The sequence below is a fragment of the Mesocricetus auratus genome, unplaced genomic scaffold (genome assembly GCF_017639785.1).
Source record: "Mesocricetus auratus isolate SY011 unplaced genomic scaffold, BCM_Maur_2.0 Super-Scaffold_100021, whole genome shotgun sequence".
Lineage (NCBI taxonomy): Eukaryota > Metazoa > Chordata > Mammalia > Rodentia > Cricetidae > Mesocricetus > Mesocricetus auratus.
In genome coordinates this window covers 30,033,589-30,061,026 of record NW_024429202.1, presented here as the reverse complement: position 1 = coordinate 30,061,026, position 27,438 = coordinate 30,033,589, and the positions used below count along the sequence as shown (strand labels likewise).

At 37.1% G+C, this 27,438-nt stretch overlaps 1 protein-coding gene across 6 annotated transcripts in view; it reads left to right on the top strand.

The window, feature by feature from the left end:
- The window catches only part of Tsga10 (testis specific 10), an 82,577-nt gene extending 55,388 nt beyond the window's left edge, over positions 1-27,189 (top strand). For all 6 annotated transcript variants that reach the window (XM_005075386.4, XM_013117368.3, XM_021230290.2 and 3 more), the window contains 7 exons: positions 1,504-1,614; positions 3,956-4,141; positions 14,483-14,692; positions 19,777-19,979; positions 21,821-21,925; positions 22,264-22,410; positions 26,226-27,189. In XM_005075386.4, the coding sequence (XP_005075443.1) occupies positions 1,504-1,614; positions 3,956-4,141; positions 14,483-14,692; positions 19,777-19,979; positions 21,821-21,925; positions 22,264-22,410; positions 26,226-26,250 (987 nt within the window). In that variant the 3' untranslated portion in view covers positions 26,251-27,189. The remainder of the gene's footprint in view (positions 1-1,503; positions 1,615-3,955; positions 4,142-14,482; positions 14,693-19,776; positions 19,980-21,820; positions 21,926-22,263; positions 22,411-26,225) is intronic.
- The last annotated feature ends 249 nt before the right edge of the window (positions 27,190-27,438 follow it).

The following is a 27,438-nucleotide window of genomic DNA, read 5'->3' as shown; positions in this document are numbered from 1 at the left end:
AACAAGGCCACACCTCCTAACCCTTCCCCAGCAGTTCTACTAACTGGGGACCAAGCATCCAAACACATGAGCCTATGGGAGCCATTGCCATTCAAACTACCACACTGTTTTTACATAAACTTTTAAAATGTTAGTGGAATAAAAACTGTGCTACTTTATATCATACCTTTTTATGTGAGGAGGCCATAGAACCAGGTATTTAAGACTCACATAGGGTTGGTTCTCATTGCTAGATAGTACTATCATGTATTTTAAATTCTAAGAATCTTATAATCTGTAAAAATGGATGGTAAATGAAGCATTTATTGCTGTGTCCAAAATGCCACTAATTAGCTTGCCATGCTATATATTTCTCTGCTTTGTTAAACTGTCATGATTGGCCACCAGAAGAAAACTGGCATCATAAGAGTTTATATATGGCCGGGCGGTGGTGGCGCACGCCTTTAATCCCAGCACTTGGGAGGCAGAGGCAGGTGGATCTCTGTGAGTTCGAGGCCAGGCTGGACCGACAGCCTCCAAAACAATACAGAGAAACCCTGTCTCGTAAAAAAAAAAAAGAGTTTATATATGGCTGAGCGGTGGTAGCACATGCCTTTATTCCTAGTAGTCAGGAAGCAGAGGCAAGCATATCTCTGTGAGTTCAAGGCCAGCCTGGTCTACAGAGTGAGTTTCAGGACAGCTCAGGCTACACAGAGAAACCCTGTCTCAAAAAAAAAAAACCAAATCAAAACAAGTTTACATATGTTCCAGTGTAGATTTCTTCTTCTTTTGTGTCACATAAGAAAGATCTTACTATACACTATAGGCTAAGAAACAACATTGTAGAAAATTTGGAAAATTGAAACCTTAGAAATTTTTATTATTAATATCATATCCTTTTTAGTAGAAATATAAGTTCATTATAGAACTTTTTTTCTGAAGAAGAAAAGGAAAAAGAAATAGCTCCTAGTGTCTTTACCATCTAATTACTGGTATGTTAGCTTTTAACATGTATTTTTACTGATTTCATAGAAATTTACAATTTTAAACATTGTAAATAGAATGTTTTACATTTCAAATACAGAGAATGTCTTCTCTTTATGAATAATTAAAAATGCCTCAGTGTATCTCTATGATAATGTTTCACAGAGTTTCATTATAAAAAATTTTGTTTACAGTAAACAATACACAGAAATACCTATTCCTTAGCACAATTGAAGCTTTAACTCTTCACTAATTTGGTTGGCAAAATACTATCCCATTGTCCTAATTAGTATATCTTTGGTTACTATTGAAATTTAATTTAGTGTTTCCAACTTATGCTCCCTTGTGATGACTTGTCTGTCTGGGTCCTTTGCCTGTTTTCTCTTCAACTTCTGTTTCTTTACCACTTTCACATAAGTTTTTATATGGTTATTATATTAGTTGTATATAATCATCTGTTTCAAACATTTAAAATTTAGATGTTTTAAACATAGGGATTTTTATTTATTATAGTCAAATCTAGCTATCTTTTTTCCATAGGCACTGTCCAAAAAATTGAATGATACTCATAATGAACTCAATGATATAAAACAGAAGGTCCAGGATACAAATTTGGAGGTTAACAAGCTGAAGAATATATTAAAGTCAGAGGTACATATACACTTTTTTCCTTGCTCATGATACCTACAAGTTTTCATAAGACTTAATTCAGTGATCTATTATGCTCATCAGAATAGTGAATCAAGTCTTTCTTTAATCAAATATTGTAGTTGTGGGTGTGGCAGGTTAACTGTATACATTTAGAATCACTTGTCCCAAAAGATGACTCAAGACCATGTACCTTTCAGTTTGCTAAATGCAGAGTAAACACCCTCAGCAAGTAGATTCTTCCTAATTGAAGAGCAAGGGGCATAAAATACTACATTTTTTGTTGTTGTTATGAACTGACAAAAGTGGCTCTTCCTGATTGTTTGCCAGGGCAGAACAGATCACACTGTTCCTTAGAACCATTTGCATATTTCTTTTAGGCACTATTTTACTAGTTTTGTGTGTGTGTGTGTGTGTGAGAGAGAGAGAGAGAGAGACAGAGAGACAGAGAGACAGAGAGACAGAGAGACACAGAGAGAGAGACAGAAACAGAGAGAGTGAGTGGGAGAGAGGTAGGGAGGGAAGGAGGGAGGGAGGGAGAGAGAGGGAGTGTGGAAGTGTGTGTTCTAAGATTTCCAAATGTAGATGTGTGTGTCATCTCTATAATACACAGCTTGTCTCAGGATAATAGAGATGTATTTAGGTAAACTGTCTAAAATAGAGTAATAGATCATTATCATAGATGTGATGTTACCTAGATAACACTTAGAGTGTGAGTGGGACCTTTACTTCCCTCAGCTGCGTATTTTATTTAACATATAATTTAATATCTGTATACAAACATATTAAGAACATTTGTTCATAGTATACATAAATAACATTTAAGTGCTTAGAGAGGTAAAACATTCTTAGGACTCTTAGGTTGTACCCATCACCTTCAGAAGCTTTGGAACTTCTGGTTCTTGAGAGGCAGTCCTTTAGTACACATTTAGTTTAATGGTCAGGGTAAAGATCTTTACATCTAAGGCCACAAGATGGCAATATTAACTGGATCACAATCAGTTTCTTAGTAGTAAGTAATTTTAACTGGGAGAATATACATTTGCTTAGAAAAGGTGAGGTATTAATTATTTTGTAATTTGGCTATTTTGTTTAGCTCAGGATTTCTGATAGAGAAATATGGTGTTAACAGAAAGGAGAGTGTTCCCAGTATTAGTAAAAATATAACTGAAGTTTAAAGAAGTTAGGCAAACCACAGTACTAAAGGTTTTTTTCCTTCTGTGCATGTATGTTCTCTCTCTCTGTCTCTGTGTGTGTGTGTGTGTGTGTGTCTGTATGTGAGTGTGGGTACCTGTAGAGGTCTAGCATGTTTTTTGGGGTCAAACTTGGGTCTTTTACAAGAGCAATATAAGCACTTAACTGCTGAGCCATCTCTCCAGTCCCAAAGATGATTTTGAAGTAGCCAGTAATGGCTTTTTAATGTAGTATATTTTTTATGGAGCTGAATTTTCACTATAGAAAGGAGGTCCTACTTAAAGTAATTCATTTATAATATCATTTTGAAGATTTAAAAATCCTGGTTCCCACAAGTGGTAGATGCAGCTCGAGGTAAAGTAGTTGCCTAGCATGTACAAGGTCCTAGATCCAATCCCTAGCACTGCCAGAACAATCTGGTTCTGTATTGTGTGTACAACTTATGCATTTGTATTTTTAGCACACATTTGATAGTTTACTTGTGAGCAGTTTCTGACAACTTAGTAGAAGGAAGACAAAAAGAGATTATAGTCTGGTGACCAAGAAAGTTAAGTCTCAAAGTTTCAAGACATGGCTCAGTGGTGAAGAGCACTCTTACAGAGGACCTAAGTTCAGCACTCTTACAGAGGACCCAAGTTCAGTGTCCAGAACCCAAGTCAACTCCAAGTGACCCAAAATCTCTGGTCTCTAAGGGCACCAATACTCAACATGCAAATGTACTCCCCCTACTGTTAAAATGATAATAATAATAATAAATCTTATCAGAAGTGGACACTTAAGATATGAAAGAATACAGAAATTCTGTGGCCAGTACAGCTCACTAGAGTGGTTGAGAGCAAGGGAACACTGATGAGAAGGTTAGCAGCTCAGCCACAGGAGTCAGTAAATAGTCAAGGTGGAAAGATTCTCCTAAAGAGAAGCACGAGAATGTGTTTGTCTAGGTCCTAGGAATAAGAACACTGTCCTGAGTGCATAACTGTGGCAGCAGGTGGGATCCTACTTCTTGATGTTCCTAGTAGGATGACCATCTCTGTAGGTCAGTAGGATGTCTCCAAGGTTGTGTTGCAAGGGATTCCCCAGTGGCCCGGATAACAGTGTTCCATATGTACTTTATGTTAGGTACTTGTAATACCCAATATTTGCTTTTTAGGAATCTGAGAACCGGCAAATAATGGAACAACTCCGAAAAGCCAACGAAGATGCTGAAAACTGGGAAAATAAAGCCCGCCAATCAGAGGCAGATAACAATACCCTCAAATTGGAACTTATCACTGCTGAAGCAGAGGGCAACAGACTAAAAGAAAAAGTTGACGCCCTTAACAGAGAGGTTGAGCAAGTAAGTTTGTAGAAATGTGCTTATAGTACATCCTATATCATATTTAAGTGAACTTTCCTTGGATTTTCATAAGTTTAATATATTGACAGTTTAATTATATAAATGCACTGTAAATTATAGCCTCTTATTCTCCTATCCACCTTGGTACTCTTAGGTACCCACAACCAGATTAATCATCAGCCTTTTTTTCTTAAATTGGGAACTGTTTCAAACAAAAAGAACACATTTTTGAAAAGTAATAAAGCAAATCTATTCCTGTCCTACAGATGGAGTAACATTAGCATGTTGCCACATTTGCCTCATGTATCTTCGTTTAAAGAAACAAAATTTCAGAGGCAGGAGTAATGGCTCAGTGGTAAAGAGCTCTTGTTGATCTAACATGGGACCTGAGTCCATTCCCAAGAGTCACATGCAGTGGCTCATACCACCTGAAATTCCTCTGTGGATATGAGCGCTCCTGTGACACACATGTGTGCATGTGTGCGTGCACACACACACATACGCACACAAATAAATGAAAAGAAACCAAATATTAAAACTACAACTTTTCAACCCCATAGTGGGTGCAAATAAATTTCATGTCATTCTAGCGGCTTTTCATGAGGTCGCACTCTTTCTGTGTACCTCACACACTAATGGTATATAGCATTTTCTGTTTTCAAGTCAGTTTTCTGTATTTGTGTAAACATGTCAATGTGGTGGCATGTATGTGTGGAGGTGGAGGTTGACATATGGCATCTTCTGCAATCATTTTCATTTTCTACCTTATTTGTACTTTCAGTTATATGTGGGTATGCGTGTGCATGTGTGAGAAAGGGAGATGTTTGCGCATGTTAGTGCAGTGCCATGGACATGAGAGGAGTGTGTTGGATGCCCTGGAATTGGAGTTACAAATGATTATTAGCAGCCTGACTCAGGTGCTGGAAGACAGACGTCTGTCTGTGTCATAATGGCAGTATGTTCTCTTAATTGTGAGTCATCTCTTCAGTCATGTCTCTTTCATTTGTTAGGGCTAGGGATTTGAGTCTGTATTCAGGGCTAGCACATCTGAAGGCCTGAATTTATCCCTGGCACTACAGATACTTTTAAAGTGATAAAATCTACTAGATATCTATTTGCAACTAGCCTTTTAAAGGTCAGTAACAATTTTAAAAATATGTCTGTTACATACCTCAAACAATAGCATATATTCATTGTATAAATATTTTCTTGCTTAAATTATTCCCTTATTAAGGGGAATTCAATTTTCCCCTTTTTCTGTAGCAAAGTGTTCTGTAACACTTTAGGCTTATGTCTGGAAGGGAGTACTGGATCTAAGACACACACGATTTCATTCAGTTTATGAAATCACCTTCTCAAAGTTTACTCTTGCCAGAAACCATGGGTTGTCATTTGCTTAAACACTATTTTCAGTATTATCAGTCTTTAAATTTTTCCACAGTTGTGCTTCCTAGATTGTAAGTGCCTTTAAAAAAACTATAACTGAATGTTTTAATTAAATGAAGAGTGTGCCCTCTAACACCACAAAACTTACACAAAACTCTCAGAAGCAACAGTATACATTAGAAATTAATTAGAAAATTTTCCTTCCATATATTGTTAGCAAAGTCTTTTTTTAAAGTAAACTTCTTCTGTGCTATAATGGATTGTGTTTTTTTTTTAAAAAAATACTTTTAGTGGGCATGAGGACCTCTTTAATGAACTACTTCCAAATATGGCTAGGGTGTTTGAGGCTTTTCCTTCAGCTGAAGTAAAACCAGTACTAGAAGCCCAACACCAGGAAGCTGGGAATTCCTGCCTGAAAGCTGACACCTGCCTGTTTCAACAGCAGGTGGCGCATGTCTGTTGAAGAAGCGAGTTGTAGGGTTTAACGTTTTCTGAACACTTAAGGGTCTTCTTAGATGGGGTTTTCTGTAATTTTCTTTTGAATGGATTTTTCCTTTTAAACATTTAAAAAAATGTTGTGTGCATGAGTGTTTGTCTGGATGTTTATGTACATGGAGCCCATGCAGACCAGAAGAGGGCATCAGATTCTCTGAAACAAATTGCAGATGATTGTCAACAGCCATGTGGGTGCTAGGGTCCAAACCCTAGTTCTCTGGAAGAGCCAGAAGTACTCTCAATAATTGAGCAATCTCTCCAGCCCATTGAATGAATTTTTCTTAAATCTATATACATTTTTTTCTATTCCGTTGTTTATGTTTCATATTAAGTGAATCTTTTTCCATATTATTTATGATCTTATGTTTTCTAAGGAATTCCTTAGTGTTATGATCTGAAAGAGATTTTCCTATATTTTTATTTAAACTTATATAGAGGTTGGAACAGATAGAAGAAAGGAAGGCTAGAGAAAAGGTGGGTTACCAGAGTTACCAAAGTATATCAGGAGAGGGGAAATGCTTATAATATTCCTCAGTATTCTAGGTTACAGCAGTGATATCGACTTTGATATCAGAAATTAATATCCAAGAAGACACAACTGTTGATACTCTGATTTGATTGTTGTATATTGTATGTATTATATTCCATCAATATGATGTGTCAATTTAAAAACAAAAATTATTCTAAAAATGTAAGTATGTGGAATATTTTTGTGTCTATAACCTCCCTCTTCCATGATGTTTCCTGAGCTTTAAGGGAAGAGTGTGATATATATGTCTCAGTTATGGTTGAGCATTCCAGACAGTTATTCTCTGACCTTTGACCAATTGTAAGTTTCTACATTGACCACCATCCACTTCACAATGACACTCCTCTGATGAGGACTGAAAGCTGCACATATCTGTGGGTATAGAGATACATATTTAGAAGGCAGTTTGATACTGTGTCCATTTAGCAAAGTAACAGGATCACCCTTAGAACCTGTGATCTTTCTAGTCATGGGTTCTGTCACTCTTTTTCTTTGAGATAGGATCTAAGTGACCTTGAACACATAATATTATTGATTATATCTCCCAGGTTATAGGCATGTACCACCACACCAGGCTTGTAACCTTACACATTTTCAAATATTGCTTTTTATAATATCTCTATTGAGAATGATACCTATACCATACAGTTTTCCTGTTTAAAGTCTATTCACTGGTATTTGGAATATTGACCATTATGGCCTGTAAAAATAAACACCTTTGAACGTTTTTCATCACCCTTTAAAGATACAGTGTACCCATTAGTTACCACAACCAGCTACCCCAATTTTTTCATGTCTTTGATCCACACTCGGTTAAATTTTATGCATGGTATCAAGAATAATTTGCATCCCCCTAAGAGAAATCCTACTTTGTCATTATGCATAATTATTATTCTTTTTTGGTGTTGTATTTGATTTTCTAGTAGTTTTTGTTGTTTTTTCTTATAACAACCTGTATGATCTTAGTATCCAGGTGATACTGACTTCATATAATAACTTGGAAATGGGCCGGGCGCTGCTGGCGTGCACCTTTAATCCCAGCACTCGGGAGGCAGAGGCAGGCAGATCTATGTGAGTTCAAGGCCAGTCTGGTCTACAGAGCGAGTTCCAGGACAGCCTCCAAAACAATACAGAGAAACCCTATCTCAAAAAAACAAAACCAAAACAAAACAAAAAAACCCAAAAAACAACCCCCCCCAAAAAAACCCAAAACTTGGAAATGTTCCATTTGCTTCCAGTTTTTGTAAGAGCTTATATATAATTGGTGCCAATTTTTTAAAGGTTTGGTAGATTCAAAGCTAAATTCATCTGAACCTGTTCTTTGTGGAAATTTTTAAATTTCTAGTCAGATTACTTTTGTTATGAGCCTGTTCTGCTTCTCGTGTTAATTTTAATAGTTTGTGTCTTTTAAAAATTTTCAAATTTCATTGACATTAATTTAGTGCATAGTATATCTGTATTCTCCTTTTATCTAATCAGTTGCACTTGTGGTTGCTTGGCTTCATCAAATTGAGACTATCTTTGACCATTATTTACTCAAGTGTTTTTTCTCTTGCCTTTTCTCTAAGATTCTGGAATTTAGAGTACAAATGTGTGGGTCACTTGATAATGTTCCACAGATTGTGAAGGCCTGTATGTTTTCCAAGTCTTCTCTTCTTTGTTACTCTGTTTTTGTATAGTTGCTCTTTTTATGTATCATAAGTGTGTTATGTGGTAAATGCATATGAGCACATTTACTTTTATACAATGTCATAATTCATTGAATAACAATACATTCACAACCCAAGTCAGTTTTATTAATTACTGTTTGCCCAGTAATACCAATTTTGCTTGAGAGCTAGCTGATGGCAACCATAGGTTCTTTTATTCCATTCTTATATACTAATAATTAATTAGTACTTTACACTTTACACATTTATGTACATGGGTTATAGAATGTTTAAAGCACTGTAGAGTCGGAAACTTGTGTCTTGAAGATGGAGGTAGACAGCTGACACAGGTGCAAGCAGAGTCTGTGGGGACCAGATAGGACATCTTCTGAGCCAACGGGTGCAGAGCTCCTCAGGTCAGAGGTCGAGACAGGAGTCCTTTGCTTTGACAGTTTCCTGGACAAGACTCATGAGAAATCATTGACTAATCGGAGGACCTTGGAGGGCTTCTTCTAAAGTCCCAGGTGTAGTTCATGTGTTTTGATTAATAAACTCAGGAGTCTGGTATTTCTGATATGAGTTGGTATATTTTTTGATATCATTGTTCATGACATGATCATTGGAGCTCACTGGCCAGTCAGTTTAGCTAAATTGGTGAGCTCCAGGTCCAGTGAGAGACCTCATCTTAAAACATAACATCGAAAATTACTGAGGAATACACTTGATGTTGACCTCTGTCCTTCATACCTAGGATTACACGCGTGCGCACATGCGCGTGCGCACACACACACACACGTATATGTATATATATGCATATATATATATATATATATATATAGAGAGAGAGAGAGAGAGAGAGAGAGAGGGAAGGAGGGAGGGAGGATGTACAGTCATTTGTAAATAGAGGACCTCCAGCTCACAAATAATGGCATGGAGACTTATATTATTCATTATAAAATCTCGGCCTCAACTTAGACTTGTTCTTAACTAGCTCCTATACCTTAAATTATCCCATATTTTTCAATCCGTGTTCTTCCACATGCTTATTACCTCATCGCCTTTTGCCCATCCTGCTTCCTCCACATCTGGCTAGCAACTCTTCCTTTCTGTCTCCCAGAGTTCTCTGTCCTGAAGTCCTGCCTAATCTTTTCCTGCCTAGCTAATGGCCATTCAGCTCTGTTGCTAAACTTACCACAGTGACACATCTTCACCCAGTGTAAAGGAATATTTCATAAAAGTCACTCGTTTTTGGTACTTAAAGTGGAGTAACTCAGATCAAGGCTGTTGCTGTGTAAGATGAAGTTATTCAGGGTCAGGTGCACATTAAAAGCTGATATCCATACAACGTAGACACCCCTAGAGTAGGCTCTGTGTGTTTTACTCATTGTCTTTTAGTACTGTCATCTCTGCAATTTTATATCTGTTTACAATGACTGATGTTCATTCTGGTTGTGGACCCAGTTTTTCTGAAATTTTACATGTCTGGCATGTTATTCTTTATACTCATTTGTTTTATTTCTGAGACAGTTTGGATATGCACATGCTTGCCTTGAACTTGCTATATAATCTTGAATTTTCTTTTGTGTGTGTGTATGTTACCAGTGGCTGAGCCTAGACAAATACTCTACCACTGATTCTTTCCCTAGTCCTCTTACTTTTTATTTTGAGAGAGTCCTATACAGTTTCCCAAGCAAACCTTGAACTTTCAGTTTTTCTGCCTGAGATTAGCTGTCACTAAGCCCAGCTTAACTGATTTTTAAAATCTGTAATTACTTTCTATTAATTGATAAGTTTTTACATTGTTGGTACATTTAGCTTCACTGTTGCTTGTTTCATGCTATTTGTCATGATTGTTTTGTTTCTTTCTATTTTTCTATCTTACATATTTGTTTTCAATATTTCTGGCTGCCACTGTTCATCAATATAGAAGTTACACATTCTAAAATTTTTCCTTTAGATACTAAAGTTATAATTGTTAATATCACCAACCTTAAGAATATTTGACTAATGCATACAACACCCTGCTCACTACCACACGTCTGTGCTTTCTCTGTCATACCTCCCCACATTTCATGATCTTGTCATGCAGTTTTAGTTTCACATTGTCTTTATATGCTCCAGAAGGTAATTATTGTTGTTCTCCTGATCAGTACTGTTGGTATCTATCTACAGGCTTATAAGACCTTTGTTCACTTGCTTGTTGTGTTCTATTTTTTCCTTACTTCCTTTTGTGCCCTTTCTTCCTGCAGAAACCAGTGTGTTCATTTTTACCATCCCTTTGAAAATGAGTAGTGTTTCTTTAGTCTTGAGAATTAGTTTAACTGAACATAAAATTCTAGATCGAAAATGTTTCCCTTTAGAACTTTAAAAAAGGACAGGAGAGAGCAGGAAGATCGAGTCAGGGGACGAATAAAGGAGAGCAAGAAAAGAGATACTATAATAGAGGGAGCCATTATAGGTTTAAAGAGAAATCTGGCACTAGAGAAACGCCTAGAGATCTACAAGGTTGACCCCAACTAATAATCTAAGCAATAGTTGAGAGACTACCTTAAATGCCCTTCTCCAATAATGAGATTGATGATTACCTTGTATGCCATCCTAGAGCCTTCATCCAGTAGCTGATGGAAGCAGAAACAGACACCCACAACTAAACACTGAGCTTAATTCTGGAATCCAGTTGCAGAGAGGGAGGAGTGATGAGCAAAGAGGTCAAGACCAGGCTGGAGAAACCCACAGAAACAGCTGACCTGAACAAGGGGTTGCTCATGGACCCCAGACTGATAGCTGGGAAACCAGCATAGGACTGTTCCAGACCCCTTGAACGAAGATGTTAGTTTGGAGGTCTGGCTAATCTATGGGGCCTCTGGTAGAGGATCAGTATTTATCCCTAGTACACAATGGACTTTGGGAGCCCACTCCATGTAGAGGATACTCTATCAGCCTAGACACATGGGGGAGGGCCTAGGGTCTGCTCCAAGTGATCTGACAGACTTTGAAGATCCCCCATGGAAGACCTCACCCTTCCTTGGGAGCCCATAGAGGATGCGATGGGGTTCAGTCGGTGGGGGCTGAAGGGAGAGGGAACTGGAATTGACATGTAAAACAAGCTTGTTTCTAATTTAAATTAAAAAAGATAGGGATTGGAGAGATGACTCAGTATTAAGAATGCATAATGCTTTTGCAGAGGACCTGAGCTCAGTTGCCACACCTACACTGGGCAGCTCATAACTGCCTGTAATACTATCTTTGGAGGATTTGATGCCTTCTTCTGGTTTCTGGGGGTACTTGCGTGCCTGTAGTGTACATATACAGAGACACACACATACACATAAATAAAAATAGAAATAAATCTTTGACATAGCAACCCGTCTTTTGTTAGTAGGTCTGTTTTGATTCTAGCTGTCTGCCTTTGCCATTGGTTCATATTATGGGCTTTCCTTTCTCATTGTTTGAATTCTACTGTCCTGTGCCTAAGTTTGTTTTCTTTGGCTTTGGTATTTTGGATTTTTATTTCTCTGTTTCATTCAGAGTATTTGTGGCTTTTAATAGTTCTGGAAATTTTCAGATACTGCTTCTTGAACATGACAGTTTTCAAATCACCCTACTGTCTCCTCAACTCATTCATGTGTCTTGAATCATTTCCCTTTGTTGACTGGTTTTTGTCATAGTTTCTACATGTTTGTGTTCTATACCCTGTCTTCCATTTCACTCTCCCCTTTTCGTTTGTTCTAGTTTGTTCTTGATATTTTTGTTAAGCTTTTATTACAGATACTGCCTTTCTAGAAGTGTTACTCAATTATTTTTCAAATGGGCCTACTTTTCCATGTGTTACTTTCCTTTGAAGTTCCTGCCTTAATGTCTTTAGTACTTTCCAGAATATTTTGCTATCCATTGAAAATATTTTGCTCAGTATTGTGGATTTCTGGAAGTGAGATCTTGCTCTGTTCCTCTGATCCTCCTTCAACCTCCTGTATCACAAGCTTTTCTTTTCTTTTCTTTTTTTTTTTTTCGAGACAGGGTTTCTCTGTATTGTTTTGGAGGCTATCGGTCCAGCCCAGCCTCGAACTCACAGAGATCTGCCTGCCTCTGCCTCCGGAGTGCTGGGATTAAAGGCGTGCGCCACCAACGCCCGGCTTCACCAGCTTTTCTTAAGCAGAATCCTCCACCCCTTAGAATCTTGTGTGGTCTCAGTGTGGTGCTGTCCCTCCAGGAGGGTGGGTTTGCTTTTGTAAAGTGGCTCTAGGTTATCACTGACAGGGGACAAACATTATGCTAACATTTAGAAATAGAGATGAGTAGAATACCATTCCAAAATTAAGTCAGAGTTAAAGTTTATGTATGGTGGGTATTTGCTTTTATCACAGAAGAAATTGTGTTCCTATCTAGAGATTGGTCCAGATAAAACTTTCAGTAGTTTCTGTGTTTCTGAGTAAATCCCAGTCCTGACCCTTCTTTCATTTATAGCACATTATTCAAGAATCCCAGATTATGTAGAAGTCATGGTTCTTTTTATTTGGTGTATGTGCATGCGTGTGTATATTTTACAAGCAATTAAATCTGTCCTCTCATGTTTGCTAGGCAAGGTGCTGTATCCCTGAACTGAAAACCCTTCTTTTGCTTTGTTTCCTTTGGGTAAATGGGAATTTCTTTCTTCTCTGTAAGCTCAGATGTGGAATTAATAAAAATAATTTTTTGCAGGGCTTAGTGGCACTTGGGAAGCAGAAGTGGGTGGAACTCTCTTAGTTTAAGGCCAGCCTGGTCTATATCTGGTCTACATAGTGAGTTCCAAGCCAGCCAGAACTGCATAGTGAGACCCTGTATCAAAACAAAATGTTTTGTTGCTCAGTTTTATCTTGAGACTTTTCTCCTTATCTTAGTCATTCATCTTAATAGAGCCCTACAGTATCCAGAGTGGTCTTTCAAAACACTAGAAGCTTGATTACATCACCTCACTCACCATTGAAGATCACAGTTTACTAAACCTTACCTCACTGTGTTATGTCAGCATCTCCTATATTTTTCTCTGTGAACCCTAAGTTCCAATCACACCAACCTTCTCTCAGTTCTTGGAGAATGTTATTCTTCTTACATCCAAACAGAGCTCTGGCACTTTGCATTTTTTCAGCTTGAAATGCCTCTCCTCACTATTTGTCTACTCACTGTTCAGTCATTTACTTAGGGAAGCCTTTCCTGACTTTCCGATTCTTTCAGGGTAGGTCAGTTTTTTGTTTCCTGCTTTTTCCAGAAATATTTTCTTCATGTGTTTATACATTCATCTGTAACATATTTTATTAATACAGTACTCCCTCAGTAGTAAAGGTTTGTGAGAGCAGAGGTAATTTTGCTTCCAATTGACCTTTGTCTTTAGGCACAGTGACTGTAGCATACAAAGTATTCTTTAATGATGTGAGGGGTGGGTGGACAGATGGACGGCTAGAAGGGTGATGTGAAGAATGAGTAAGAATGACTACAGAAGGAAGGGAGACCATGAGGGTGAAGGGGTCCTTGAATTTTGGCCAAATGACATGTGACAGAAACAATTTTTAGTGCTTTATACTTGTAAAAGCACTTGTTAAAGAACATGCAGTCTTTGCCTCTCAGTTCTGTTATCTTCACATTATAGCAACAAATACTTCTCTGTAGGTGGCAGTGCACTTACGTAAGCATCGTGCTAGGGGGGAAAGGTGTGGGGAGTGGAATTATTTTGAACATTTGAAAGCATTTATGTAACTTGAATTTCATATTATGGCTTTTAAAATATGCTTTTCTCCATAATTGGTTGTGCTTAATTTGTTGTGCATAACTTGCTCACAAGTTTTTTTCTCTCAGAAGTATGAGTGTTAGAAAATTATCAGTCCTCATTTATGATAGTGTGACTAATATAAATATGTCAGTCAAGAATTGGAAAAAAGTCTTGGAACGTGGCAGTGGCTATCATTTTGTTTTTGGCAGCATTTGTGTTGTAGATCATGTGAACAGTTCAAATACAGACAGAACTATAGGACAAACTATATATATATTGCACTGGCATTGAACCTTCAGGCATTTCAATAGGAAACAGGTTTATCCTAATTGTATCTTTTAAACTGCCCATAGGATTTATTGAAGAAACCTAAAGCCTCAATTTATCTCTCACAGATCATTTTGTGGAGCTCATCAGCACCCATATCTCCTAAGGTCTTCTATTCTAGTGCTGAAAGGTTTGCCCCATTTTGTTGTCCATGTTGACTTTCCTACAGTTAAATATTTACATCTATGTGTACAATCATCTTGTCCTTACAGCACTTAAATGCAGAGCGCTCTTACAAGTCCCAGATTTCAACTTTACACAAGTCTCTTGTGAAGATGGAAGAGGAGCTTCAGAAGGTTCAGTTTGAAAAGGTGTCTGCACTTGCGGACTTATCTTCCACGAGGGAACTCTGTATTAAACTTGACTCAAGCAAAGAACTTCTTAATCGACAACTGGTTGCCAAAGATCAGGAAATAGAAATGGTATGTATATATTGAGAATTTCTGTTACTTTAATGTTATTACAATTTTGAAAAAGGGGTTTGTTTTTATAAAATACTATATCAAACATTTATGCCTTTTAGCTTTAAACTCTGTTTTTAAATTTTATTTTTAAAGTTTAAAAGGTTAATTTATGACAGCTGTGTTCTATAGAATTCAAGAACATAAAAAACCTAAAATCTTCCTTTGAACTTGTAGTTTGCAATTGTGTTTAGCCAGAATTATAAAACACATTGGCAGAGTTGTGAGCAAAGAACCACAGCCTTATTCAGTTAAATTATAACCTTAATGATATTCTCTTCAGCTAAATTTATCTAATAATTAGATGAGTTCTTTTAAGTTGTAATGTAGTTGATTGTATCTACTTTGTGCTTACACTAGGAATATTCAAACCATACTGGCTCGTGCTCTCCTGGACATCCAGATTTTGGTATAGAAATAATTTGAGCTGAATAGAGAAATTCCCTCCATAAGGAATCACTGTTGAACTTAGGTAGATGAGGCATCCCACATAGGCAATGGTGGAGAGGTCCATGTAGATTCTTGGATAAAAATAAGTATTTTTTTAGTGACCATGGTGATGTGTTTTTAGAAGAACTGACTGGAAATTAATCTGGAGAGATGAAATACAGCTTAGTGTGTAGATACTGTACAGCATATCTGAAATATCAGCAAATCTCAGTCACTTTGGTTTTGGTTATTACTAAACCTTATTGATTTTCTTATCTTGTTAATCCACTCTTTATGATGCATTTGATAATCATGTGTCTATTCTATAAGAATCTGCTATTAATCTTATAGTGAAGTACTATCTGCCCAAGTCCTCACTCATTCTTGATTATTTTTTATTTCACCATGAACTTCTTAATGATCAATTTGGTACTGTAAAACTTAAAATATAATAACCTTTTATTTAAAATTTACTTCATGTTTTCTAGTTGGAAAAGTCTTAGCTTTTTACTATAATAATTGAAATGATATAAAATCAAGGTATCAGTAGTTAAAAGCCCATAGCTTATTAAAAATAGCATTCCACTTTCAAGTAGAGTACAGTTCTATAGTAATCATCTTAAAGTTTTAGCTATAGACCTTAGCAAAACTCTGTGTAAAACTTGGTAACAATTTAATTTTTAAAATATTTACTGTAAATTTTATAGCTTCTTCTTTCCACAGCACTTCAAAAGCACTTCTGACATTAACTGCTGTGACACTGAATTATTTATCTATTTGTCTTTATCTCTTTAGTAAGCTATGATGTCACATGCCAGGATCATCCTTTTATTTTTGTACATTGAGATTTTAGTTTGAATGAGAGTGGTCACTCTCTTATGTTCCAATGCTTTCAAGACTATTTGGAAAGGTTCGGGACACCTTTTCGGATAAAGTGTGTCATTTGGGGTGGACTTTGAGGTGTTAAAGTCTGTCATTCCCAGTTAGCAGTCTCCCTGCTTCCTACTTGTGAATTAGGATGTGAGTTCTCAGTTCTTGCTGCAGCCCCATGTCTGTCTGCCTGCTGCAATGTTCCCTACCATGATGGTCATGGACCCTAACCTCTGAACTATAAGCCACCAATAAACATTTTCTTCTATAATATGCGTTGGTCATGGTATCTTATCATAGAAACAGAATGTAACTAAGACAATTTATAATTTTAAGGTGATAGGTTTGCATCTAATTTAGTAAATTATAAAGAGTACCTAGTTTCCTTAATGATTACATCTTTCAAAACTATAGCCTGATAGGATTATAGAATTAACGTTGATCCAGGAGAAAACAAGAGACTTTCCATTGCAGAATCTGTCATATTTCACTATTGCAGATTTACATAGTTCTCTACTATCTCCTGTCTGAATGCTTCTTAACCTCTGTCACCCATTAACCTGTTCCTCATTTCTGTAATTTTGTCATTTCAAGAACCAGAAAGAATGGGGGAAGGACAATGAAGGAGGGAAGTAAGGGACATAAATAAGAACAAAGTAATAAATATAGACTGAAATACTCTTTGTATGCTAAGTAAAATTAATTTAAAAGAATGTTAATATACACGAAATCACATGATACATATTTTTAAGAAGTGACTTCTTCCGCCCAACCTAAAACTCTGTAAACTCATTCAAGTTGTTGCATCTATCATACATAACTTTTTACTACTGAATAATATTCTGTGATGTTGGTACAACTGTTTAGCCATTCACCCATTGAATATCATCTGGGTTGTTTTCAGTTTGAAACTTCTGAAAATAAAGCTACCATAAACATATATGAGCAGTTTCTGTTGTTTTATTTGCTTTTTGAAAGAGGGTTTTACTATGTAACTTAGTTGTATGAGTATAAGTCTTTATTTCTCTGCAAATGGTCACAAATGCTATTTTAGGTGATAGATAAATTAATTGTATGACTACTTTTTTCAGAAAAGTTCCAAGCAGTTTTCCTAAATATTTGTATCATTTTTCTTGTCTATTAATGATAGTAAGTGATCTAGTTTCTCCATATCCTTGTTCAAATTTGTTGTTATCATTTAAATTTTTCTTTAGTGTTCTATGTATGTAGAGTGCTGTATAAGGGTGATTTAAATACGCATTTACCTACTGAATTGCAGAGTTGAACTTTTCTTCATGTTGTTTGCTATCTGCATGTCTATGTTTGTTGTGACATGTCTCCTGTTACTTGTCCATATTCTCATTGGATTGTTTTCATTCTAATGTTGAAACTGATTTAAGGAAAAGCAGAACCTGGATGTCTTAGGGTCTTCTATTGCTGTGAAGAGACACCATGACCATGGCAATTCTTATAAAGGAAAGCATTCAACTGGGGCTGGCTTACAGTTTCTGAGGTTTAGTACATTATTGTCATGGTGGGAAGTATGGGGGCATGCAGGCTGATGTGCTGGAAAAGGAGCTGAGAGCTCTACATGCAGGTAGGCAGTTGGCAGGAAGAGAATCTGAGACACAGGGGCCACACTTCCTCCAACAATGCCACACCTGTTCCAACAAAGCCATACTTCCAAATAATGTCACTCCCTGTGAACCTATAGGGCCTTTTTCTTTCAAACCATCATACTGGAAAAACCTCTAAACAAATATAAAACTTGAAATAGTAATTTGAAAATTTCCAGAAAGCAAATTGAGGCCTTGATTGCTTTAGTTGTGAATTCCCTTAAGTGTTTGAAGATGTGCAGATAATGTTTAACTCCTCCAAAGATAAGGGAGAACATTTCTCAACCCATTTTAGGACTCCAGTATGATGCCCAACCCCGGATAGAACCCCCGCTAGAGTGCTGTAGTAAAGTGGCATGTTAGGTGTTTCTGTGTATCATGGGGAAAGCATGTAGGTGTTCATTAAAAGTGTAGTGGTTGCTGTAGGGTTTTTGTTGTTATTTCTTGCTATAGGTTTTTTATAGATTATCTTTATAAGATTGAGAATTTTTCTTTGTATTTCTAGTTTATAGTTTACTTTTATTTATGTAGTCATCTCAAGAAAACTAAAGACCAGGATTTCTTTGGGGAGTCTGATGATAACACACTGTTCTCTCTATGGCCCCTGGGTTCTTCATTGGAACCAAAGCTACAAGACCTTTCACCAATGGTCTCTTCTAGCTTCCCTGAGGGAGACTCCAGTCCTATTAGACGAGGCTAAGCTCCAGCTCCACTCCATGACACTTTCATGCCTTCAAAACCAGTACCATGTGAATGACTCTTACACATTGCCATGTTCAGCTGCCAACTTGACATGTTTCCTAGATCCCTTTGGACTGTAGCTTCTGTGTGCTGACTCTGAGGAAATAAGTTCCTATCCACAGGAGATGCTACCTTCATAGTGCTGGCCTGTTACTACTCATAGATACTCTCCAACCCCAGATCACTAGCATCCATTGTCCCAGTAAAAGCACAGAAGGTCTCACTTGCACAGATTCGTAGTCCAAAATATCACATAAGTGGCCCAGATAGGGTCTTTTGTTTCCTTCTGAAACTTCTGGTTAGTTTTTATTGTCACCTTAGAACAACCTGGGAAGAGAACACTTCAATTGAAGAATTGCCTGGATCAGATTTGCCTGTGACCTTACCTGTGGGAGGTTGTCTTGATTAATTATTGATGTGGGAAGACCCAGCCCACTGTTGGTAGTGACACTCCTGGGCAGGTGGCCCTGGATTGTATAAGAAATCTGGTTGAGCATGAGCAAGAGAGAGCCGGTAAGCAGCATTCCTCCATGGTTTCTGCTCTGAATTCCCTCAGTAATATTGTCAGCTGGACATATCAGCCAAATGAATCCTTGCCAGGTTGCTTTGGTCATGGCATTTATCACAGTAACAGAAAGAAAATGAGAATAGAGTTTCTTTTTCCCACATGTGTTTGCTATTTAATTTTTTTCTTCTTTTGAAAAATTTCTGATCATATTATTATTTTTATTTTTCCTCAATTTCATTTATCTAACTCAGAAAGTTCTTTCCCTGTCTATCCACTGAGGTACCAGTCCTGCCACTAGTAATTTCATTTTTATTAGCCTTTAAAGCTTATCTTTTATAACTAGCTTTTTAAATGAGTATAAAAATACAACACTACAGATAAGAAATCATGCTTTCTTTTAACTGATAATCCTCCTTTTGAAGAAATATTGCACTTACTGAGAATATTTTGAGCTCAGGATACCTTCAAAGGGACAGGTTTCCTCTAGGTGTATGTGAGAGATGGAATGTATGTCTATTCTTCATACTCTTTACCTCAAAAGTATAAGAATACACAAAAGGCTAATTTAGAGCTACTCATCCAGTTCAAGACAATCCAGGAGTCACAGGTACCATCTTGTCAGTTGTGCAGAACTATATAAAAAAGTATCAAAACTGAAAATGGAAATTGGCTGCAGTTTGAGATTGAAGAACTTTTAAATTAGTGAATTTTGTAATATGGTCTCAGGGTGGGGAAAGCAGCATTACATGTGTGTTGTGGTGTGTGCAACTGTTAAGGGGGAACAACTTCACTGTGAGAAATTTAAAAACACACATGCTCCTGATAACATCTTGGCTAAGTGAGTGGATGGGACTAAGTATGGGTATCTTCCTGGCACACAGATGGAGAATGAGTTGGATTCTGCACGCTCTGAAATAGAACTCCTCAGGAGTCAGATGACAAATGAGAGGATCTCCATGCAGAATCTAGAGGCTTTGCTGGTGGCCAACAGAGACAAAGAGTACCAGTCCCAGATAGCACTGCAAGAAAAGGAGTCTGAGATCCAGCTTCTGAAGGAGCACCTTTGTCTGGCAGAGAACAAAATGTGAGTCGTCTGCAGTGTAGCAGCATAGAGCTCTCTGCCCTCTGTACTCAGTACTTCGTAATTGAGGAGAATTTTAAAGCTGGATCTGGAGGTTGGAGCCCACAATTTTCTAGTAATTAGGCTGAGAATCAGGAGTATTGTGATTTGCCTAAGATTTAATACCACGATCTAATTTTTCTAATCTAAGGTTTTTAAATGTAACAATCTCTGCTGATTGTTTTGAATATAATAGATGGTCTGATCTAAAATATTGTCATTAGGAAATGTAAAGCAAGCACTCTGAAACCTCAAGGACTTTGCATTTATGTGCTATCTTGTCTTGCTCTCTGTTTCTCCATTTGTTGCATCATAGTTCCCTGTGTCTGTAAGAGTATATACTGGATGCACAGAAGAACTGGACCCACAAAACATTGAGCACTCCTTCAGAATTTTTATCTTAGCCTGCTTTTAAAAACCCCAGTAATACTAGCCTTTAATTGCAAGACCCTTAGGTTGATATTCAAGTGGAAATATCTGCCTGGGTAGTAAAAGTTTATTAAAAGTGGTCACCTCTAATGAAAGCTAATGGGGATCCTTAGCCTCTATGACCCATCCATAACACTTTTCATCCTGCCCATCCTCACACCCGAGCCTGACACCTGGGGGAAGCATGGTGATCATTTTCTCAGTAGTCCGCCACTCCTGGGAGCCCTTGGCCATCAAGGACCCCCAGGCCAGGGGTAGTTTCCTTGACAGTACCCTTGGGTTCTCTTGACTGTGACCGAGTTATTCTTGTCAGTTCCAGTCAGTGAGGCTGTTGTGATTCCTTCAGCAGGTCTCTCAGGGTTCCTTTCTCAGACTGGTGGGAGGAAATCCACCTTAGGAAAGAAGCAGAACTTTCTCCATGAGGATGTATTCCATTTCATATTGCTGCTAAGTACTATGACATGGAGCTGACACATGTGGGAAATTTATAGTATGTTTACAAAGAATATTTGCATAAATGAATAATATAGACAGATGATACATAATGCTGTCCCTTTTGTGTGTACAGAAACAGAGACAAGAAGTTTTGATTAGTTGAACAGAACTGGGATTGCTGAGGCTTTCCAAGTATTCAAGTTTGTATATTGAATATATCTAAAACATGCCCTTGAATTTGTTCATAAAAATCGGTATGGGGCTAAGGACATAGCTTGGTTAGTAAGGTGCCCACTATGCGAATGTAAGGATCTGCGTTTGGGTCCCCAGCATCCATGTAAAAATCAGGAGCAGCAGTATGCAACTGTAATCCCAGCACTGGGGAGTGGAAACAGCCAGATCCCTGAAACTCATTGGCCAAGCAGCATATCACGATAGATGAACTCCAGGTTTAGTTGGGAGAGCCTCTAAAAAAAATACAGTGGAGAGTGATTGATCAAAATACCCAATGTCAGCCGGGCTTTGGTGGCACACACCTTTAATCCCAGAATTTAGGAGGCAGAGGTAGGCGGATCTCAGTGAGTTCAAGACCAGCCTAGTCTACAAGAGCTAGTTCTGGACAGCCTCCAAAGCTGCAGAGAAACCCTGTCTCAAAAAAAACAAAAAAACAAAAAAACAAAAAACAAAACAAAATACCCAAAGTCAGCCTCTGGCCTCCCTCAACACATGTGCAGTATACACACAAACAGGAGCAAGTCCAAAGTGTGTATACACATACATACACACACACACGCACACACACACACAAATGGAATAAATTACAAAAATCACACTGTGACTTGGATCCAGCTAAGATGCCATTACCAGTATGGTTTACTATATTCTTGAAGTCACAGGTGTATTTTGAATTTAATCAGCCATCACTCTTATCTTTTGCATAGGGCCATCCAGAGTAGAGACGTGGCCCAGTTCAGAAATGTCGTAACACAGTTGGAAGCAGATTTGGATATTACTAAAAGACAGCTAGGGACAGAACGATTTGAAAGGTAAGTTGATCTCTGTGCAACATTCTGCCTAAACATGCTGTTTCTTAGCTAACAGTAGGTTTTATTTCATTAGATCCATGTGTGTGTGCACATGAGGTTTTTTGGTTTGTTTGATTGTTGAGACAAAGTCTAGAAGTAGCCCAGGCTAGCCTCAAACTGTTGATTCTCCTGTCTCAGCCTCCAGAATGCTGATGTTACAGGTGTTCACCTGGATCAGTAAGGGTTTATTATTTCATGATGGGTAGATTTTATTGTTTGAGTTGAGCTGTATATAGTTTTATGATAGTTTCATAATGCCACTGAATGTACAGGTAAAAAGCATCACTGTTTTGCTATAGGGAAAGGGCTGTCCAAGAACTTCGCCGCCAGAATTACTCAAGTAATACTTATCATTTGAGTTCAGTGAAGCCAAATACAAAGTGTCACTCACCAGAACGTGCTCGCCATCGATCTCCTGACCGAGGCCTCGACCGATCATTAGAAGAGTAAGTGTGCACAGTGAGATTTCAGGGAGCAAGGAAACTATTTAAACTTGATTACTAAGATACAGTGATACAGAAAGAAAGGGTTTTCATCTATAAATATGAGTTTTATATGAATATTGTACTAAAATGAAATGTCTTTAAGGTTTATCTAATAATTGTACATAGTGTTTCATTCCTTTTCTTTTTTTGTAATGCTGAGAGTCAAAGTTAAGGCTTCATACACCCTGGACAAGCACTGTACATTGAACTGCATTATCAGCCTATCTGCTATGTTGTCGAAATCTGAATTCATTTTCTTCTGTATTATTTTTCATGTACATTTATTATAAAATGCCAGTTAATTGTTATTGCATGATAGAATAAATAGGAAGGTGTTTACTATTTTTTCATTTTAGATTTATTGTTATATTTTACAAATGTTTAAAATTTTTATTTGAGAATAATTTAAAATTTGTATGAAGTTACAAAAGTAAAAATACCTCTCAACTCACCATTGTTAAAATTTTGTCCTATTTATTTTATTGTATATGGAAATGTCTCATGTACCTACACTATTATATATTTCCCCCATCACCCTACTCTGTCTCTCTGTCTCTCTCTGAAAAAACAAATGGTACCTCCAATTCCAAAGCATCATCACAGTGTTCTGTCTTGTCTTACCCCGTTTTGTATTTGTATATTCCTTCTGCTACTGTGAGAACTGAGGCTCAACACCAAAGTGTGCTCAACATTCCTCACTCACTGGCTCAGCTCAGAGTGCATCTGACATTGTTTCTCCATTTCTGCGACATCGTCATTTCAGTAAATAGACTGAATAAAAAGTTCACAATCTATTTGCAGACCATCATTTCTGCCTTTGTATCCTACCTTCCCCAAGTACTAAGAGTATTTAGCCAAATACCAAGTTCATGAATGACTTAAATTTGTTCTTTTATTCCCCCATGATCCACTGATACCTCTATTATAACCAGTTGTGGTCATGATGTGTTTTCTGTAACAATCTAAAAATACTAAAAATGAAATATTAAAAATACCCCCTCCTGATTAAAAATTATTTATGTATGGGTATTTTGCCTGTGCATATATATGTATGTATGTGTACCAGTAATGTGGCTGGTACCTGCAGAGGCCAGAGGGGGCATCAGGTCCCCAGGAACTGGAGGTACAGAAGATTAGAGCCACAGTGTGGCAGCAAAGCCGGGTGGTCTAGAGCAGCCAGCACTCCTATTAACCATTGAGTTTTCTCTGGCCCCCTTAAGCCCCAGAACTTTAATGTACTACTTTTGATTTATTTTTCCTCTTATTGATTTCTGTTCTTTTTATTGTTTATTTCCTGTGTTATTTTTTACTTTGTTGGAGTTTTCTCCTAGCCTTTTGAGTTGGGAATTAATTCATTTACTGCTATTCTTTTGTATAATTGGTAGAAATATTTAGGATTCTTCATTTTCCTGTGTCATTGTTTTAAATGGTCTCTATATTAAATATTTTGCTTTTCTTTTCATTAGTTTGTGAAACTCCCTCATTTTTGTTTTATTTTTACTTGTACCAAGTTGATGGGAAATCTTGTAATTTCCAGTTGGAAGAATGTTTTGTGTTTCAGTTTTGTTTTTTATTTCTGCTATTTTTGCATCATGACTAGGAAATATTATCTGTATCACTTCTATTTCATAAGCTCTGTGGTCTGCATGTTTTACATATGACCAGTTTTAACAAATGTGTGCATTGGAGCAGGTATGTTTCTTTTTACAGCACAGTACTATATTTATAAAGCACTGACTTTTGTGGGGTTTTTTTTGTTTGTTTGATTGTTTTTGTTTCTTTGTTTGTTTGTTCTTCGAGGCAGGGTTTCTCTGTATTGCTTTGGAGCCTGTCCTGGCACTTGCTCTGTAGACCAGGCTGGCTTCAAACTCACAGAGATCCACCTGCCTGTGCCTCCTGAGTGCTGGGATTAAAGGCGTGTACCACCACCGCCCAGCTCTCCTATGTGTTTTAAGGACAAAATTTTCTATTTATTTTTCAGAAATAGAACAGTTCCCACTAGCATCTATTCTCTTAAAAGTCTATATGCCTTGAACTGAACTGAACTTGAAAGATGCTCTTATCTTTCTTTTGGACAAATATAACATCTGTCTACTGGATTGCCACAGGTCTAGCCTGCTGCTGCTGATCTCTTTCGTCTCTGCTTTTGGTTTTGTTCTAGCACCAATATTTATATTTCACATTGGCACAGTTCTGACAGGAGATGATTATTTTATGTGTGGTTTGCTGTTGTTTGCTACCCCAGCACTCTGAACTGTCATCCTTCCTGTGGCATGTAACTTTTATGAAGTGTTCTTTTCTGAAACATTTACATTTGTTTGGTCTGGTGTGTAAAATGGTATTCAAGTTGCTGATCCTGCTCTTATTGTCTCCATTTTCCTGGTAAATACCTTTACTTAACTGTTTATGAATCTCTCTGTCTTACTTAATCTCTTTTTATAAACTATTTATTTGAGTTTTGCTTTATAAGCCATTTAAATTTTTTACTGAAGTTAAAAAGTTTATTATAATAGAGATAAAAATTTTTATGTTGCTGCTGTAGCTGTTACATTTGGTCTCAAATCTCTCACAATATTTTATGTTCCTTTTTGTATTATGCCATTTTTTGTATTTCTCCATTTGATTGGTTTTCTTTTTAAATCAAATTTCTTGAAATAATAGAAAGGTTTGTTTTTAATCTGTTACTTTTGTTAGTAATATACCCTTAGCTCCCCCGTTTAAAATTATTCTTTCGCTGTCAGCTTGAAATGTTGTCCCGAGGCTGGAGAGATGCCTCGGTAGTTAAGAGTGCTTGCTACTCTTCCAGAGGACCCAAGTTCAATTCTGTTTCCTCTGACACTAGTTTTATCTCTTCCAGATTGTCAAATAAGTGGTGTCATACAGTATAAAGACTCTGGTGCTGACTTAGCCTCAGCATAATATATTTTGAGTCTTATCCAGAGTCTTATGTGTCTATTAGCTAAATACTGAATTGTCCCATCATAACTTACCTAGGGAGAGCTGAAGAAAGGAATACATGTGACATGAAAGCAGAAGGGGCAATTATTAGGGGAAGAAGGGGCAACTATTAGGGGATACAGTATAAAGACTCTGGTGCTGACTTAGCCTCAGCATAATATATTTTGAGTCTTATCCAGAGTCTCATGTGTCTCTTTTAAATGCTGAGCAATATTTAACAATCATCGTATGGATGAACCACAAGTAATTTTAGTGGCTGTTGTCTTAGAGGTAGCTGTAAAGTAGTGCAGAGAATCCCACATAGCTTTTCCAGTTCCTGCAGCATCAACACCTTGCAAAACAGGAAATCAGCTCTGGTATAATTCAGTACATAGGCTTCATTGATATTTCCCTAATGTATTCAATTGTGTGTGTGTGCATGCATGTGCACTTCTTTACACATAAGTTGGAATCTGTATCTCCTGTATCCTACAGATGGACAACTAACTTCTTAGCTGTACTATACTTCTGTCGGTTTAAGGATCCTAGGCAAATCCAGTCATGCATAGAACACAACCTTTGCAACTGCCTTTTTTCATTCAGCTTATCATCCATGACAACCATCTAAGTTGTGCATCTCAGCATTTCTTTTTATGTTAAAGTAGTGTTCCACGGCATGAATACATCATGGTTGATGAACAAATTCACTATATCCATTTCCCTTCACAGAAGCTGAGGGAAAATCCCCAAGCACTGCTAAAGTAATGCATAATATATCCTTTATACACATGCTAAAGTTATTTCATTTAAAACCTTAATGTGTTTTTTTTCTATTATAGGAATCTTTGCTATAGAGATTTCTGACATGTGAAAAGATTCTCCACAGCCTTGGAAAGGTCACAGATACAAACGGATTTTTTTGCTATTTGATTGCATTTATCTTTTGAATGCTTGACAGTGTTAAATGTATTTATTAACCTTGTGCCTCTGAGTCTGTTCTCGAGTGCCACGTCACAGTGATCTGGGATGATGTATGCAAACAGAAATGCATATGGCTCTTTCTATCCACACAGTAATAGTGAGTGTAAAATCTGCTTACTTCACTATTGAGCACTGTTTTGTTAACTATCCGGAGTAAATAAAGAAGCTTGAAAAAGAGGGAAAAGTGTTTTTACAAAACTGATTTCCTTTCCTTTCTTGCTGTCTCAAATGACTGGTTGGTTAAATTTTTTTCTTTGTGATTTATATTCTCATGGCTGGGAAAGCTGTGCCAAAATGAGCACAGCCTAGCAGCACTGGCCTGGGACCCAGTATTGCATTTTGGAACCAACCTGACATAACTTCCATGCCACAGTCTACCTTCAAAGTAGGAGTGTGCCACGACTTCCAGTCCATACTGTTGTAGCACACAACCCAAGTACCATGCATTTTTACAATTGTGTTTGTAACTACTGTTGTTAGAAAGGTAGGTGATGATCTATCTATCCAAAATGTAAGATTTTTTTAAAAAATCTGTATTTTTAATAAGTCTTCTTCAAAACATTAAAGTACTGCAATGAACTTAATTACCATTTTATTATTATTATTATTATTATTATTATTATTATTTGCCTGTGGCAGCTGTCTGTAATCTAGAATGACAAGTTATTTCCCTCCCCTCACCTGCATCTCTTAAGTCTCTTTTCTGTCCATAGGCTTTGATTTAATGTTGATATTAGAGCCTGAATGCTACTGTATTTTACTGGTATAAGCTATTTGTATTCTTACGTTTTAATAAAAAAGCAAGCCCTGTCATTAATAGTATTCATATGATGGACAGTTTCTCATTGTATCAGTCATTGTTTGATATGGCAGTAGTGATGAGATAGTGAGATAGTGGCCTCTTGAAATCTTACTTCATCATGACATAATCACTAGTACTCTGGCACTAGTACTCTGGCACTTCATTAAAAATTCATGTCATATACTCACTTTAGTTTGGTCTTCCAAAACCTTCAGGCTTATACAATGCAGTTTTAGACAATCATTACAGACTGGCTAAAAATGGATAAA